Consider the following 15,464-nt stretch of genomic DNA (forward strand, 5'->3'; position numbering starts at 1 on the left):
GCATGTTCTGTGCCAGGTGTGTGAAAAGCAGGCTGGCATGTTCTGTGCCAGGTGTGTGAAGAGCAGGCTGGCATGGTCTGTGCCAGGTGTGTGAAAAGCAGGCTGGCATGGTCTGTGCTGGTGTGTGAAAAGCAGGCTGGCATGGTCTGTGCTGGTGTGTGAAAAGCAGGCTGGCATGGTCTGTGCTGGTGTGTGAAAAGCAGGCTGGGCACGGTCTGTGCAATGTGTGTGAAGAGCAGGCTGGCATGGTCTGTGGCGGTGTGTGAAAAGCAGGCTGGCATGGTCTGTGCTGGTGTTTGAAAAGCAGGCTGGCATGGTCTGTGCTGGTGTGTGAAAAGCAGGCTGGCATGGTCTGTGCTGGTGTGTGAAAAGCAGGCCGACATGGTCTGTGCTGGTGTGTGTGAAGAGTAGGCTGGGCACGGTCTGTGCCAGGTGTGTGAAGAGCAGGCTGTGCAAGGTCTGTGCTGGTGTGTGAAAAGCAGGCTGGCATGGTCTGTGCCAGGTGTGTGAAAAGCAGGCTGGCATGTTCTGTGCCAGGTGTGTGAAAAGCAGGCTGGCATGTTCTGTGCCAGGTGTGTGAAGAGCAGGCTGGCATGGTCTGTGCCAGGTGTGTGAAAAGCAGGCTGGCATGGTCTGTGCTGGTGTGTGAAAAGCAGGCTGGCATGGTCTGTGCTGGTGTGTGAAAAGCAGGCTGGCATGGTCTGTGCTGGTGTGTGAAAAGCAGGCTGGCATGGTCTGTGCCAGGTGTGTGAAGAGCAGGCTGGCATGGTCTGTGCCAGGTGTGTGAAAAGCAGGCTGGCATGGTCTGTGCCAGGTGTGTGAAAAGCAGGCTGGCATGGTCTGTGCTGGTGTGTGAAAAGCAGGCTGACAGGGTCTGTGCCAGGTGTGTGAAAAGCAGGCTGGCATGGTCTGTGCTGGTGTGTGAAAAGCAGGCTGGCATGGTCTGTGCCAGGTGTGTGAAAAGCAGGCTGGCATGGTCTGTGCTGGTGTGTGAAAAGCAGGCTGGCATGGTCTGTGCCAGGTGTGTGAAAAGCAGGCTGGCATGGTCTGTGCTGGTGTGTGAAAAGCAGGCTGGCATGGTCTGTGCTGGTGTGTGAAAAGCAGGCTGGCATGGTCTGTGCTGGTGTGTGAAGAGCAGGCTGGCATGGTCTGTGCCAGGTGTGTGAAAAGCAGGCTGGCATGGTCTGTGCCGGTGTGTGAAAAGCAGGCTGGCATGGTCTGTGCTGGTGTGTGAAAAGCAGGCTGGCATGGTCTGTGCTGGTGTGTGAAAAGCAGGCTGGCATGGTCTGTGCTGGTGTGTGAAAAGCAGGCTGGCATGGTCTGTGCTGGTGTGTGAAAAGCAGGCTGGCATGGTCTGTGCCGGTGTGTGAAAAGCAGGCTGGCATGGTCTGTGCTGGTGTGTGAAAAGCAGGCTGGCATGGTCTGTGCTGGTGTGTGAAAAGCAGGCCGACATGGTCTGTGCTGGTGTGTGAAAAGCAGGCCGACATGGTCTGTGCTGGTGTGTGTGAAGAGTAGGCCAGGCTGGGCAGGGTCTGTCGGGTGTGTGAAGAGGCGGCCAGGCTGGGCAGGGTCTGTGCCAGGGCAGTGCGGACAGGCTGATCTGAGTCTGTGGCAGGACCATGGACTGGGTTAGATGGCTCTTTGTGCGAGCGCAAATCCTAAGCCAAGGTCGCCAGGGGTCCTGGAAAGCTAGGTAGGCCCTTTGTGCGGGGACACGCTCGGTGGGGCCGTAGCCTGTGGACTATTTTCTGTGTCCATCTGTCTCTTTACAATGACCTTTTCTTCATACACTTTCGCACTCCTTCACATACTCACAAAAAAGTGACTTGCACCTGTTCATTGACACTCGCACAGTTCACGGACTCTCTCACGCTTTGTCACTTCATTTTCACATGACATTGACTCCCAGCACACCCCATGACACACCTTTGCGCTCCTAATACATTAACTTCTCTTCATTCAAGCGCGCGTTCACAGTTTAGAACTAACGTCCTCTCGGTTATATTTACATTTGTCTTCATGCGTAATGTAACTGACCCATCTTTCTCACTCTTTCACAGCTCAGTTTCACCTGCACTGATTCACATTCAAATTCAGGCCTTCGCTCTTTTTATACATGCAAACTCACCCTCATTCTCACAATTCCTATTGAGCACGTGCACGCACACTCACTCGCACTTTCCTGGAAGCACTTTAAATCACTTTCCCTCTTGCATCATCCATTCTGTGTAAAGTCTGGTCAGTGTGTGAAGCAGACGAGGCAAGGGGAGTTCCCTCTGTAGGGATAGCAGGACGGAGGGGCCCCATTCTCAGAAGAGATGTACGCAATTGTGTTTATTTATTTTTAACAAAATGAAACTTTTAGATTTTTACAAAATGATATGGATGTGGTTTGCTAGGAGCTCATTCGTGTAACTTGTTTTCGACACACCACACCAAGCCACTGGTGTGAGCGGAACAAGTCCCGATGCATCGTTTTATCTGCAAGAAGGAGTTTCCTGCGGGTGAACATGTGACATTGGGTAATTCAAGTTTCACCGGCTTAATTAAAATGTTACTCTGGCTAATTCTGAGGTTGTGGCAGAGCGGAAGTGGAAGGATAGGGGTGAGACCACATCATTGGCTCATGTGACGTGGAGCGGAAGTGATGATGCCACATTAGTGGTTTAACGGGGAGATGAGTGTTTCATTTAAGCATGGGCTGGAAATTAGTTCCGTTCGTGGAGTTTGCGAATATTTGGTAACTTCGAGATCCGCGTGAAATTGCCAAACAATTTGCGAGTTGGCGATTTTTTTTTGGTTGTTTGTGCTTCAAAAATACAGATTAGCCCGAGCGGCATTGACTTACCGTGATTGAGTTTGCCGAGTTGTTTTCCTCCCGGTTTGCGTGCACTGTGACATTTTGGATCTGGCTGCGTGATCTTGCAAGACTTTTCGACTGCGAGTATGTCATGGAGTCCCGCCATCTTGCACTGCGAGACTTTGAGATCGTGAATACGTCCTAAGGGCCTGCGATCACATATGGCAAGAGTAAAGAATCGCAAATATGCGCAGCTGACATCCGGCGGGAAATTTGAACAGCTCGCTTTCCCGAACTCGCAAAAAAAATCCGTAATCTCGCGAAAGTTCGCGTATTTTGCGAACCGCAAGTACGCTTTCGCGCGTTTTCGCATACCACGAATTCGCAAAATCCGCCCATAACTAGTTTCATTCCTCAGGACTAGCACAAGGCTGGGGTGGAATTCTGTCAAATACTTGTCGACGGGACGTATACCCCGAACTTTTAGTTGCCTTCTCTAGAAATGCAGAGGACCCTTTCGGTGACGTACAATGAGGTGACCAAATGGGACAGCGTCCCCCTCGTGTCCGAGCTCTGATAATGACCTCTCTGGTTATGCGAGGATTTGGGTCTTGGGAAGGACCGGTTGATGCCACATTTGCACCCGGCTTGTGAGGAGTTCTACTCTTTTTATGAATGAATTTCCACAGGCTCTGTTTATGAATGGACTCCGTCTGGACAGCTGTGATCAGTGGGTCGAGTTCAGAGAATGTTTCTGTAAATAAACCCAGACTATATTTGAGTCTGACTCCTGAGGGCTCACTTGACCATGTGTGTAAATCACCTCCCCGTGCCTCCGTTTCACGTTTCACCATGATTGTGAGCACATCAATGGCTGGTTTAGGTTTTACAATCAGAGGCCTCTGCAGGCTCTAGCCAGAGTCCGTGTCATGGGCCGGATTCGCAGAGCTGTTCATGCGTGCAAGCTTGGCACACACTTTACTCGCACAACACTTATGCCGTGAGCAGAATTACTCAGATGCAGGAAGTAGTAGTTCCAGTGCACCCTGAAAACTTAAATGTTCAACTTTCAACACCCTAAAAGAAAACTCAACTATGTATTTGTGACTTGGGTAGGATTATAACCTTTTCTGAGATGGGAAAGGCACCCTCCATTAAAATAAATAAATAAAGGTTGTGTGAGGACGAGGGAAATATTTTCTTCATGGAGGAAACAGGTGCCATTGATTTGCACTTGCTTTGCTGATTTTTGCAGGAATGGAGTGGGCGAACGTTCACTTGAAGTGAGGTTTCCAGGTCTACCTGAGTAATTCTTGAGAAGCCTTGAAAGGTATAAATCCGCACCAGTTCAAGGTCATGGAGCAGTAACTTTCTTTAAGGACGGGGCCTGGAATGTATGTTTAGGTCTGGCTCATTTGAGGCAAGGCCTTCTGATTTTACTGAAATGATCTATTTATTGTACTTACTTGTAGGGGCTTTCAGCCACCTATCTTCCCTCCTCCGCCCTCCATGGCATACAGCAAGGGACAGTGGGGCACCCACTAGTGCCCTATATGACGTCACTGAGTGGCAGCATTCGGTCCTGTTACAAGGGGAACGAGCATACACCCTCAAAGCAGCTCACCTAAGCGTCAGGCGCTACCATGACAATGTCTTTTTAGACCAAAAACTATTTTTGCTTTTAGCCAATATTTTAGATAGATGAGGACCTGGTAACTTTCACAACGATAACGTTTTGTAAACACCAGGACAAAACAGTCCCTGGCAAAGTCCAAGGCTGGCTGCCAGCACCAGACCAGGCTTTGCCAATTCTTGCTTTTCACAAGTTGACATTAATGTTGGATTCATACAGATTCTCCACGATTGTGTTTTTTTTTAATTCTTGTATTCACTAAACATTTTTCATAAAGTGATGCCGTAGATAAACAGCTTTCATAGTAATCCTTCAAATTGCCCAGTAGTTTAGCACAACTGCTTGTAACCTCAGCCCTTTTGACGATGAATGGTAGGTAAGTGGTGGCGCTGTAGTTGGCGAGGTGATCAAGATGGTGGGGGTATCTGGCCTGCTTTGAAAGCTTTTAGGAAAAGGCCTTATGTGAGGAATTCATGAAGAAAGGTGAGTAGGGATGAGATGGCTTCAGCAGAGGCTTTTGATGAAGGACTAGTGAAAGACGTCTTCGTTGGTGATGGCATTAAGGAAAGTGAGGATATTGGCATGGTCTATAGGGTTCAGGGGTTTTAAAGTTTGTGGCATTGAAGTAGTCTGATTATGGGATAGGAGAGTCAGCAGGAGGTTAACGAAATGCCCGATTATCTCAACAGCATTCTGCTTCCGTCGGCAGCTTCGTTGATCGTACTTGGATCTTGGATATGGGTGATACATTGTTTGCCTGTTGCATGGGTAGATTTCAATAGCATCAAGTTCTGTTATGCTTTCATTACTTTCCTGTGTGTTGATGAAGTGTTTGTTGTCCATGAGAACTTCAGGATACCAGGACGCTAAAAGATTTTGCTTTCACCTGCATGTTCAGTTGAAGCATAGGTGTTCACATGGTTTTCCAGACATACACTGAAGTCCTCCCTCTAGAAGGATGTCTATTTTGGATGGCAGGGTACAAAATTATTTTAAGACTAGCGTCCCGTCCCGACGTTGTCCGGGTATGACAAAAATGTCTGCAATGGTTAGAATAGGTATGTATATTTTATTTCAAAACCTCATGGTATACCACATTCGTTAAGGCTGTAGGGTAAGTAGGTCCTAAAGCATGTAGTTGTTCTCAAGAATAACACGCTATTTGTCGTAATTTTAGAAATTGTTTGTTACCTTTGTTTTTGATCCGTGCAGACACGCTACTGCTGGGTGTTCCTTGCAGCTGAACTTGTGGCCGTTAGTGGCTCATCTAGGAACGTTTTCCCTTTTGTGCTCCTGCGCACCTCACAGTCCCGTGACTCAGTCGTCCTTGCTCCCCTTTCGCCCCAGCGATATGTGCCTCTGCATCCGCTGATTACTGCGCCAACATTCAGCGTGTGTGCCTGCTGTCAAGTCCCTTGGCCTCACAGTGTACAAATGCGGCACCGCGATGCTGTGCGTGTTCCAAATGTCTCCGTTCAATGTGATAATGCGCCCCAGCGATGCTCATGTGCCTCTGCATCCGCTGATTAAGGCGCCGACGTTCAGCGTGTGTACGCCATCCGACGACGTACTCAGACGCCACATATTTTCTATGTGATAGAAGGCTATTCTCACGCTTCAAACGTCATACAATGCTGAACGCACATGCCCACCTCAGAGGTGGTGCTACATCCAACGGACTACTTTGTCCCACAACGCGCTTTGTCCCTTCCAAACTACATTTTGCGCTGGTGTATAGCCTATGTCCATCTGCTTTGCCTCATCTTTCCAATGCTGTATGCGGTGTTCGAGTTGGCGCAGTGGTTCCGGAGCTTACCCGCCTCAAAGGTTTGGTCTCTCTCTTTATTATTAGTATGGATTTAGATTGTCTATGGAGAGGTCTTTGAGTGAGATGTTTTTTTTCCTCTTGAGTTTACCTTGATGTGGGTAATGTTGAGCCTGGTCCTTCCAGGTGTATGGGAGGTTTGCTTTGGATGATTGGTGAAGTCAAGAATCCAAAAAGTCAACTTTTGGAGTTTTACCTTTGGATGACGTTCTTTAACATTCCTAATCAGCTAAACTATAGAATTCGCTATCCCCAAACATAAGTTATATGGATAACCATTTTTATTTTCAGAAGACTAATCACGAGTTCGTACTTTCCTACAGGATCACCATACTCAAAATACAAATGTACAACATATGCCTGTGTGTGTATACGTATGTAATTTGCTTATATGTATGTTTCTTTGTGTGTGTGTGTGTGTAGTGTAGAGCTAGATGTAGACACACACCCCCCCACCCTCTCCCCTCGTGTGGTCATAACGCTTTGCATTGTGGCATACCGGCTGGAGTGACTTGTTTCTTCACTCACGCAAGTGCAAGGTCTTCGATATATATAATTTTATGCATAACGTGTATTTCAGTCACTGCATACTTTACATAGAAGTTAATTGATCATATGCTTATTTTATCACAATGTATAAATATGATCCTAGCAATTTTATCAAAGTTCTTTACTATTGAAATATTGGTGAAAACATAAAATAAAAATATGTAAATATACATTTAAAAAAATGAACATAATTCCACCCTTCCCCACCAAAAAATTAAATACATACATTAGCTTTATGTAGAGCAACACTTTAAAGTCTGAGTTTTCTAACTATTTATCCATACATGCACATTTATCTCTTTATTATTTTTCAAATACATGTATACCTTTTACGTAGTTATGTGTCTAAGATTTATTACTTTACTCCTACTGTAGAAAATATAGAATAAAACAATAAAAGAAATACATTCAGCTCTCTCCAATTAACTACTTTCTCATCTTATGCCTCTTTCAGTATATCCTCTACCTCCACTCTGACTTTTCCCAAACCTCATTGTACTATTATGTCCCTAATAACACTTTATTACTTACCTTGTCTGTCTTCCTTTGACTCATCCCAAACCTTATTTTACAACTGTGGTCTCCCAAAAAACACTTTCTAGACTCCTCCTTTCTCTATTCCTCCTTTATCATTTTCATTCCATCTAACAGACTCACATGTCCACCGCTCGAAATCAATCAATCCGGGTATTGTAAGCGCACTACTCACCCGTGAGGGTCTCAAGGGGTGGGGGGAAGGGTTGTCAAGTTGTTCATTCAGCCGGGGAGCCAGGTCTTGAGTCTTCCTGAAGGTGATCAGGGAGGGGGTGCGTCTGATGTGGATCGGGAGCATGTTCCTGGTCTTGGCCGCAATGTAGGAAAAGGATCTTCCCCCTGCTTTGGCTCGGTGGATGCGTGGGGTTTTGGCGAGGACTAGGTTGGCTCATTGTAGCTTTCTTTTGGGTACGTGGAGGGTGATTCGGTCGTTGAGGTATTGGGGTCCAGTGTTGTGTAGGCGTGGGTGAGAATCTATAAAGTGAGTCTTCTCCACAGTGAGCCAGTGGAGCTTCCATAGGTGTTGGCTGAGGTGCTAGTGTCGAGGGATGCCGAGCACGAATCTGGCGGAGGTGTTCTGTATCGTCTGGAGCTTGCGGAGTAGAGACTTGTTTATGCGTCACAACTTAAATTCCCCTATAGTAATCCACCACTAATCTACTTTGGGTTCAGGAGTAGTGTGCTACTTGCCGAAAAGTGCATCATTGCCTGGTTGCGGGTAGAAAGCCATATAAATAAAATAACCATGTTGAGTACGTCAATGGGGCTGAGGATGTCTGTTTTTTAATCCTGCTTGCGCTGCTTGAGTGGTATAGATTGCTGAGGAAGGTGCCATGGGTGAGTCGGATGAGGTGGTGAAGTCTGAGAGTTTGTTGGAGAAGGCCTTGTTCAGTGCCGGAGACCTGAAGAGAAAATGGAAGTTGACCTACCTATATGTGGAGAGTTAAGTGGCTTCTGTGAGCGGAGTGTTTGTGCGTACCTTGATACAGGACCAGGAGGTCTTATGAATGGTGAGGCCTCTTCCCTATGTGATTTTTTTTTTTTCGTTTTTTTTCTGGTTTATAATGGATGGGTTGTACCCTTTGTTGGCTTTTTAGGAGTTCCACTCTTTCAGCCATTTCCTCCTATTTTGTGTTTTCCCTTGGGCAGTCTTTAATAAAAAAAAAATGTTTAGCATGTCTTACATGTCTTTGTCCGTTGTATTTGTAGATTGCTAACGTGAAAATGACCACTCCACCCTTTTTAACTTCGTTTTTTTTCTTGAAAATTATTTATATTCACCCAAAACATAAGTATTTAAATGCAGAATGACGCGCTGTGAAATAATAGATTGTGACGTGCAGCTGTGATGAATGGGCCGATTTTACTGCCCACTGTCACTTTAACACTAAAGCGATACCAAACCAGGTGTCCTGTGGCATCTTGTTTACTGTGTCTACGTGACTGATGTTCGCCAATCATGACATTTCTTAATTTTTTTAACCTTTTCTCTTGCAGCCTCCGCTGGTGCAGGCCATATTCAGTGGGGACCCTGACGAAATCCGGGCACTTATATTTAAGAAGGAGGATGTCAACTTTCAGGTAAGGTCTGGGTGTTCAGTGCGGTTTTACCTCATTCTTTAAGTGGGCAATGAGGACAACATTTAGTATGATTAAGTGACAGTGCTGTATTCTGATTAATATGTAGAAAACTCTCCTTACTGGCCAGATGAAACCTAAATGCATGCATAATAAATGTCATGGCAGGCGGTGTAACAGACATTGGGGTAACAAATGATATTGTAGGGGAGGTCCCTTAGTCCAACCTGTGGGCTGATAGTTTTCTTCTCGCTAGGCCTATAATATGGTGACATATAGCACGTTGAAGTTTCTGCAGCTGGTCCAGATGGCATTGCCTGGAACAGTATGCTGGCAAGTATTTTTATTTTTTTTAACAAATCCAGTCCACTGGACAAAGGATTCGGCACACTAATCCGATAAACAGACCTTTTTATTGTACAAAAAACAATAACGCGTTTCGGCCGAAAAGGAAGAAGAGAAAACCTAAAATATTGCACTTTCTGGGTTGTGCTTCTGGGGTGTGGGTGATGCAGTTATCTAGGAAAGGGCATGTTTTCAACTGCCTTCAGTAGTGTATACTCACCTGGGTAATTCTAATGCTGGATGGTAGCGAGTTCCAGAGCCTGGCGGCTTGTACGGAGAAAGCGATGCCCATGTTGTAGAGCTGCGCTGAAAGGCAGACGTAAAGTAAAGTAGTGCACCAGTCTGTGAGGTCTATTTAGTGGGCCTCAAGCAGATCTGTCAAATGTAGAGTAAGTCAGAAACCCAGGTGTCAAAAGTTAACTAAAATCTGGGTGAATATGCTCAAATTAGATGGCTCTCCTCTGTGCTCCCGTTAAAAATCATGTCTTCTGATAAAGACCAAAGGTGTTGCTTCTGCGTTCCGCATTGAGTCCAGGCATTAAGAGGCACATGATAAAATTACTGTGCATAGAGTTGCTGAGCATTGAACTCTTGGTCTTCTGCCCTAGAAAACTGCAAAGGACAAGAGTGGGCGATTTTCTCCGACTGCCCTAGTGAGGTCGCTGAACATGCTCAAGGGAAAATGAACAGGAAAGTTGTGCACTGCTTCTGGATGGGGCATTTGGGGAGAGCTGTTTAGAGGGTGGTGTTGGGCTCTTAGTGTGGCGTATATATATGGTGGCGCTGTTGATACAGAGAGGGGTGACTTTGTGCTTTTTGCGTGACGGACATTTTCTGATACTTTGATTACATGGCAAGGTCAGTGACTGCAGATGCTTTTAGTTGTTGGATATTGGGGTTCAGACTACCCCAGGTCCCTCCACTGAGGCTCTGGTGGATATCGGCTGCTTTGTCAGTAGTGGAGTAGTAGCAGATTGTCCCCAGTGATTACCTTGTATCTGATTGTTGTCTTGTGCCTATGTGTGTATCTCGCTTTTCACAGCTGCATAAAGAGGTTATGTTGTATGTGCTGAATGAAAGCGGTCACATGGACCAGGCAGTTGTTGTGTATGGCTCTCCTGTGAAAGGATAGATTGTGCTGTCCAAGCAGAGCTTCAGTAACTGCGCTGTTCTGGCTGGATTCCTCTGACAAGGGCGATGGTTGCCACATCAGCAGGTCTGAGTGTTGCCGTCTTAGCAGAGATTTGCCCGTCCGCTTCCTTTGGTCTTGTCCACACCAGCTTCTAACATTAGTGTTGGGTTTCCGAGCCCAAGGCTGATCACGTGGCAGACTGGACTCCTCGTGAGCCGTTCCATGGGAAACCGTAGGCTTCAGAAACCAAGTCCAAAATGTAGACTTCCAAAACCTTATATAAACAACTGTACAAAATACGATCAGTATTTCATTCCTAAAGCAAAGGTTCTACATGAGAAATTGTATTTTGTGAGGTATCTTTGATTGTTTACATGATACCCTATTTGCTAGTGAATATGTGGCTCTTGATAGGTTGGCAGTGCCATCTTCCCCCTCCCGATGGTCCAGGTGGGTTTCATATTTGACAAGGGACCAGTGGGGGATACCAGAATATGATGCTGTTCTCAGTGTGACCGTCCCTTTTATTCTACGGCCGCTTGCCTCTGATGGCGTATAATTCTGCCCAGGGATTTATATCCACATTGGACATGCAATTCTGAACTGTTGCCGCTTGCAAACTGAGGTCGTCCGCTCTTGCGTTGCATTGGCACTCTGTTTTGCTCACCAACCTAGCAGGGGCTCCCGGTGTCACTGAGCGGTCTCCTTGATACCAGTGTTAAGCAATAATCTGGACCGTGGCTTACCAGAGTCGGCGATACAGGTGGAGCAGATAGCTGTGGCTACCTTCAGCGGGAGCAGGCGGCAATCCTGACCGCATTCGATAACCAAGCTGTCACTTAGTACTTTGTAGCCCTTTGGAGGGTGTTTATTAGGGTTGTATTTCTAGGCCTTCCCTTGTTGAAGCTGATCGGCCACTTATTTGGCCCCCTACCAGACATGTTGTTTCTACTCTCAGCACTAGAACGCGCTGTGCCGAAGCTGATATTTACAAACGTTTACTTGTGTACGCTGTGGCGCCTGGCAGGGAGGCCACCAGCTGCAGCATGTCCTGATCCTCAGGTTGCCGGAAGCTTAAGAGATGGGTGTTGGAGGCCGCTGTTGGGTTCCCTGTCCCCTTCTGACTGTTGGCATTCAAGGAACGTGTCCCTCTGGAGTGTCATGCGACTGACGGCCTAGCGCCCAGGGTAGCTGTAATAGGGATAAACCACTGTCGGCTTGTCACTAAAGAAGGTGACCTCATACATCACAAGGGAGCCAAGAACTTCCCTGGCGACCTCTCCCTCCATGTTTGAAGCGTTGGCGGTGTCCCTCAGATGGAAATGGAGATCCTCATAAAGCCCTTGGGATACAAGGAGCGAGCGCTGTCAGCATCACTCCTGCTGGCCCGTCCCTGGACCTTGAAGTGTAGATAATTTTTATAGTTGGTAGGGGAGCAGAGGTCCTAGTGGACCTCTGGAAATAGCTCCCTTTTTTTTTTTTTTTTTTTTTTTTAAAGACCTTTATTGTCCAAAACAAACACAATACACAGCGTCTAGCCAACAACCCCGGGGCAGGCCGCCATCAAGTTGTCAGATACTTTGTTCAATTTTTACACAGCCTTTCAGCCGCCATCCCTGGGGCGCGGCGGCAGTTCACTATCACTCCTGTGGGTTTGACTACCGCTCAATTCGAATCGTAGAGGTCCATTTTTTTTTGTTTCTTAAAACATTGAACGTTTAACCAACTAGCAGTTACCACTTGCGGTCCCCTATGTTCCTGGCTTTGTGAATTGTGCCCCCGTCTAGTCCCGAACAGGCTCCCCCGTACCAGCGCGTGCTTGCCCAATATCTGTGTGCCTTCTGATCCCCCCACCGTGTGCAGTGTTCTCCCCCTTGCCCCCGCTGCCTTATGTCCCCCCCCACACCTCCCAGCTGCATGTGTGTCCTCCCTCCTGTGGAATGTGGCCTATCTCCTCTCCCCTTACTCTAATGGGTCATCCTCTCCCTCCTCATCGGAAGTCAGTGATTCCTCCTCTTCCAGTGGGTCACACAGGTCCCCCCTAAATGCATTCCACGGGAGCCATATCTTGTTCCACTTACGCGGGCACGCTCTAAGGGTATATATTGTTCTTTCCACCAACATGACCCTGTCCATGGTCGCGCACCACTGTGGTAGCGTCGGGGTGGTTTCCGCCCCCCACTTCTGTGCTATGTCCCTTTTGGCGATCACCATACCCAATGTGGCCCATTGTCGCCCGTGTCTGGTGAGGTCTGTGGGCTCCCATACGTTAAGTAGACATCTCCGAGGGTCCGGAGTCAGGGACACCTCTAAAGTTTGCGAAATGGTCCTCATGATCTGTCTCCAAAACTCCTGAATGCGGGGGCATTCCCATAAAATGTGGAACAGTGTCCCTTCCTCCCCGCAACCGCGCAGGCAGTACGGGTTTTGTGTTCTGTGGATTGCGTGGAGCAATGTACGTGTGTAGTACACCCTGTGTAAAATTTTCAGTTGTACAAGGCGAAATCTCGCTGATATGCCCACCTCCCTGGGTGCCGCCAATGCCTCATTCCATTCCGACTCGTCCATGTCCCCTACCTCCTCCACCCATTTGGCTTTTAGTGCTACGGTCGGGTCCGTCAGGTTATTGACTAGTTTGCGATACGTGAGGGAGGTTGCTCGCTCCAGCATGAAGTCCGTAAGCAGCCTATCCTCTAAGGGTGAGGCTTCCGGTAGTGTCGTGCCGCCGGGAATGGCGGTTAGTAAAGCATGTCTCACCTGTATGTACCGATATTGCTCCGTGGGCCCCATCTCGTACTGCTGTCGCAGTTGGTCGAAGGGGATCACAGTACCCCCCTCCCATAAGTCTCCCACTGTGGAAATGCCTATGTTGTCCCACGCTGTAAAGCCCTTACTACTCCTCAGATTACCCAGTGCCCTCAAGTCCCATAAAGGGGTCAGTCTTGTGATAGTCCCTTTCCATCCCAGTTTTGCCTGTGCCCTATGCCACAGCGACACAGCGAGCTTTGTGGGTCCGATGAGTGTACGCGCCTTACGCAGGTCATAAAGTGGGGCCAGGATGGTGCTGGTGCCCAGCTGGAGTCTGTCCGCCCGGTATGCCGGGTCGTTCTGGGGAGCATGCAGCCACTGGTTGATGGATTTCAATTGGGCGGCCCAATAATAGAGCTGCAGGTTTGGTAGCGCTATCCCTCCATCATACCACCCCCTATGTAGTTTGGCCTGAGCTATCCGTGCCGGGCGGTTACTCCACATCAGACCTGCAACCACCGCGGCCACCTTCCTGAAATACCTATCGTGGACCGGGTAAGGGGTATTCTCCAGAATGTATAGGAACCGGGGCAGTGACATCATCTTGTAGAGTGCCGCTCTACCCAGCAAAGTCAGCGGTAGCGCCGCCCAGAATTTAACATCCTGTTTAAGGCGTTCAAGGGGTGGCGATAGATTCTTACGGAAGAATTCCGCAGGATCCCTCGTAACATGGACCCCCAGGTATCGGAACGAGGACCCCGCCATTTTGAGAGGGCACCTGTCTCCCAGATCGGGGGACGGGCCCTTCAGTACATACAGCTCCGACTTGGTCCAATTCAGAGTATACCCCGACACCTTCCCCTGCTCGTCACAAATGTGCAGTAATGCCGGCACTCCGCTTTCTGGTTCCGATAAGTACACCAACATGTCGTCTGCGTACAGTGACAGTCTGTCCTCCCAACCCTCAGCCCAAACAATCCCCCTTAGCAATGGGGTGGATCTTATCAGGGTCGCTAGGGGTTCCAATGCTATTGCAAAAAGCAACGGCGAGAGCGGGCAGCCTTGACGAGTGCCTCGTCCTAATCGGAACGTCCGGGAGATATGGCCGCCAGCGACCACGTGCGCCAATGGCTCGGTGTACAGCAGACGAATCCAGGCCACGAATTTCGGTCCGAACCCCATACGCCCCAGGACTTCGAACAGGTACTCCCACTCCACCATATCAAACGCCATTTTGGCGTCCAGTGCCAGGATCACCGCTTTTTCTGTCAGCGTGTCGGCCTTCGCCAGTACGTTATGTACCCTACGTAGGTTGAGAGCGGTGTTTCTGTGGGGCATAAAGCCCGACTGGTCTGGGTGTATTAGGTGGGGCAGGACGGCCATCAACCGAGTGGCGAGGAGTTTGGCCAAGATCTTAAGCTCGGCGTTAAGCAGGGAGATGGGGCGGTAAGACCCGCACTCCTCCGGTACCTTACCGGGCTTGGGGATTGCTATTATGGCCGCCACCCTCTGATCTTCCGGAAGCAGGGCCCGTTCCAGGCTGTCGTGGTACATAGCCAGCAGGGGTCCACTAAGCCCATCCGCTGCGGCCTGAAACCACTCTATCGGGACTCCATTAGGCCCCGTTGCCTTCCCCGGCCTGACTGCGTGGATCGCCCTTTGGACCTCCTCCTTCGTGATAGCCGCTTCTAGTTCCGCCCCCTCCTCCGGGGAGAGCGCGGGTATGGGAATAGTCTCCAGCGCTGCCCTCGCCATATCTGCTGTCACTGTGCCTGCCGGCGTGTACACCCCTTCAAAGTAGTCAGCTAGTGTCTCGACTATTTCCTCAGGGCACGTGCATAACTGCCCTTGTTTATCGCGAATGCGCTGTATTCCTCTGGCGCTGCCTCCCCTCTTGTCTAGCCATGCCAACATTCTCCCCGCCTTGTCCCCTATGTCGTATATTCTATGGGCCGTGTCGGTGATCTGTGACAACGTCTGCAATTTAATATGTTCCCTAAGCTTTTGTTGATGCATGAGAACCGTCTGGGCGGTGTCTGGCGTGGGACCTGCCTCGTGTGTTGCTGTTGCCCCCTGCAGTGCCAGTTCCAATTCCGACCGTTCACGATGTTTCTCCCTTAAGTACCCCGTTATAGTGGCAATGGCCTGACCCCGTAGCACCGTCTTATATGCTTCCCAGAGGGTGGCCGCTGACTCCACTGACTCCGTGTTCTCCCGAAAGTAGTGGGACGTCGTCGTTTTAAGTGTCTTACTAACCTTAGGGATGGCTAGGTATGATGCGTGGATTGGGTATATCCTTTTACGCTTTCGTTCCTGCGTG

At 48.7% G+C, this 15,464-nt stretch overlaps 1 protein-coding gene across 2 annotated transcripts in view; it reads left to right on the top strand.

Annotated features, from left to right (window-relative positions):
• The window catches only part of ANKRD28 (ankyrin repeat domain 28), a 549,582-nt gene that overhangs the window by 141,482 nt on the left and 392,636 nt on the right, over positions 1-15,464 (top strand). For both annotated transcript variants that reach the window (XM_078664027.1, XM_078664028.1), the window contains exon 2: positions 8,839-8,922. In XM_078664027.1, the coding sequence (XP_078520153.1) occupies positions 8,839-8,922 (84 nt within the window). The remainder of the gene's footprint in view (positions 1-8,838; positions 8,923-15,464) is intronic.

This window comes from Lissotriton helveticus, chromosome 10, assembly GCF_964261635.1.
Source record: "Lissotriton helveticus chromosome 10, aLisHel1.1, whole genome shotgun sequence".
NCBI classification, from domain to species: domain Eukaryota; kingdom Metazoa; phylum Chordata; class Amphibia; order Caudata; family Salamandridae; genus Lissotriton; species Lissotriton helveticus.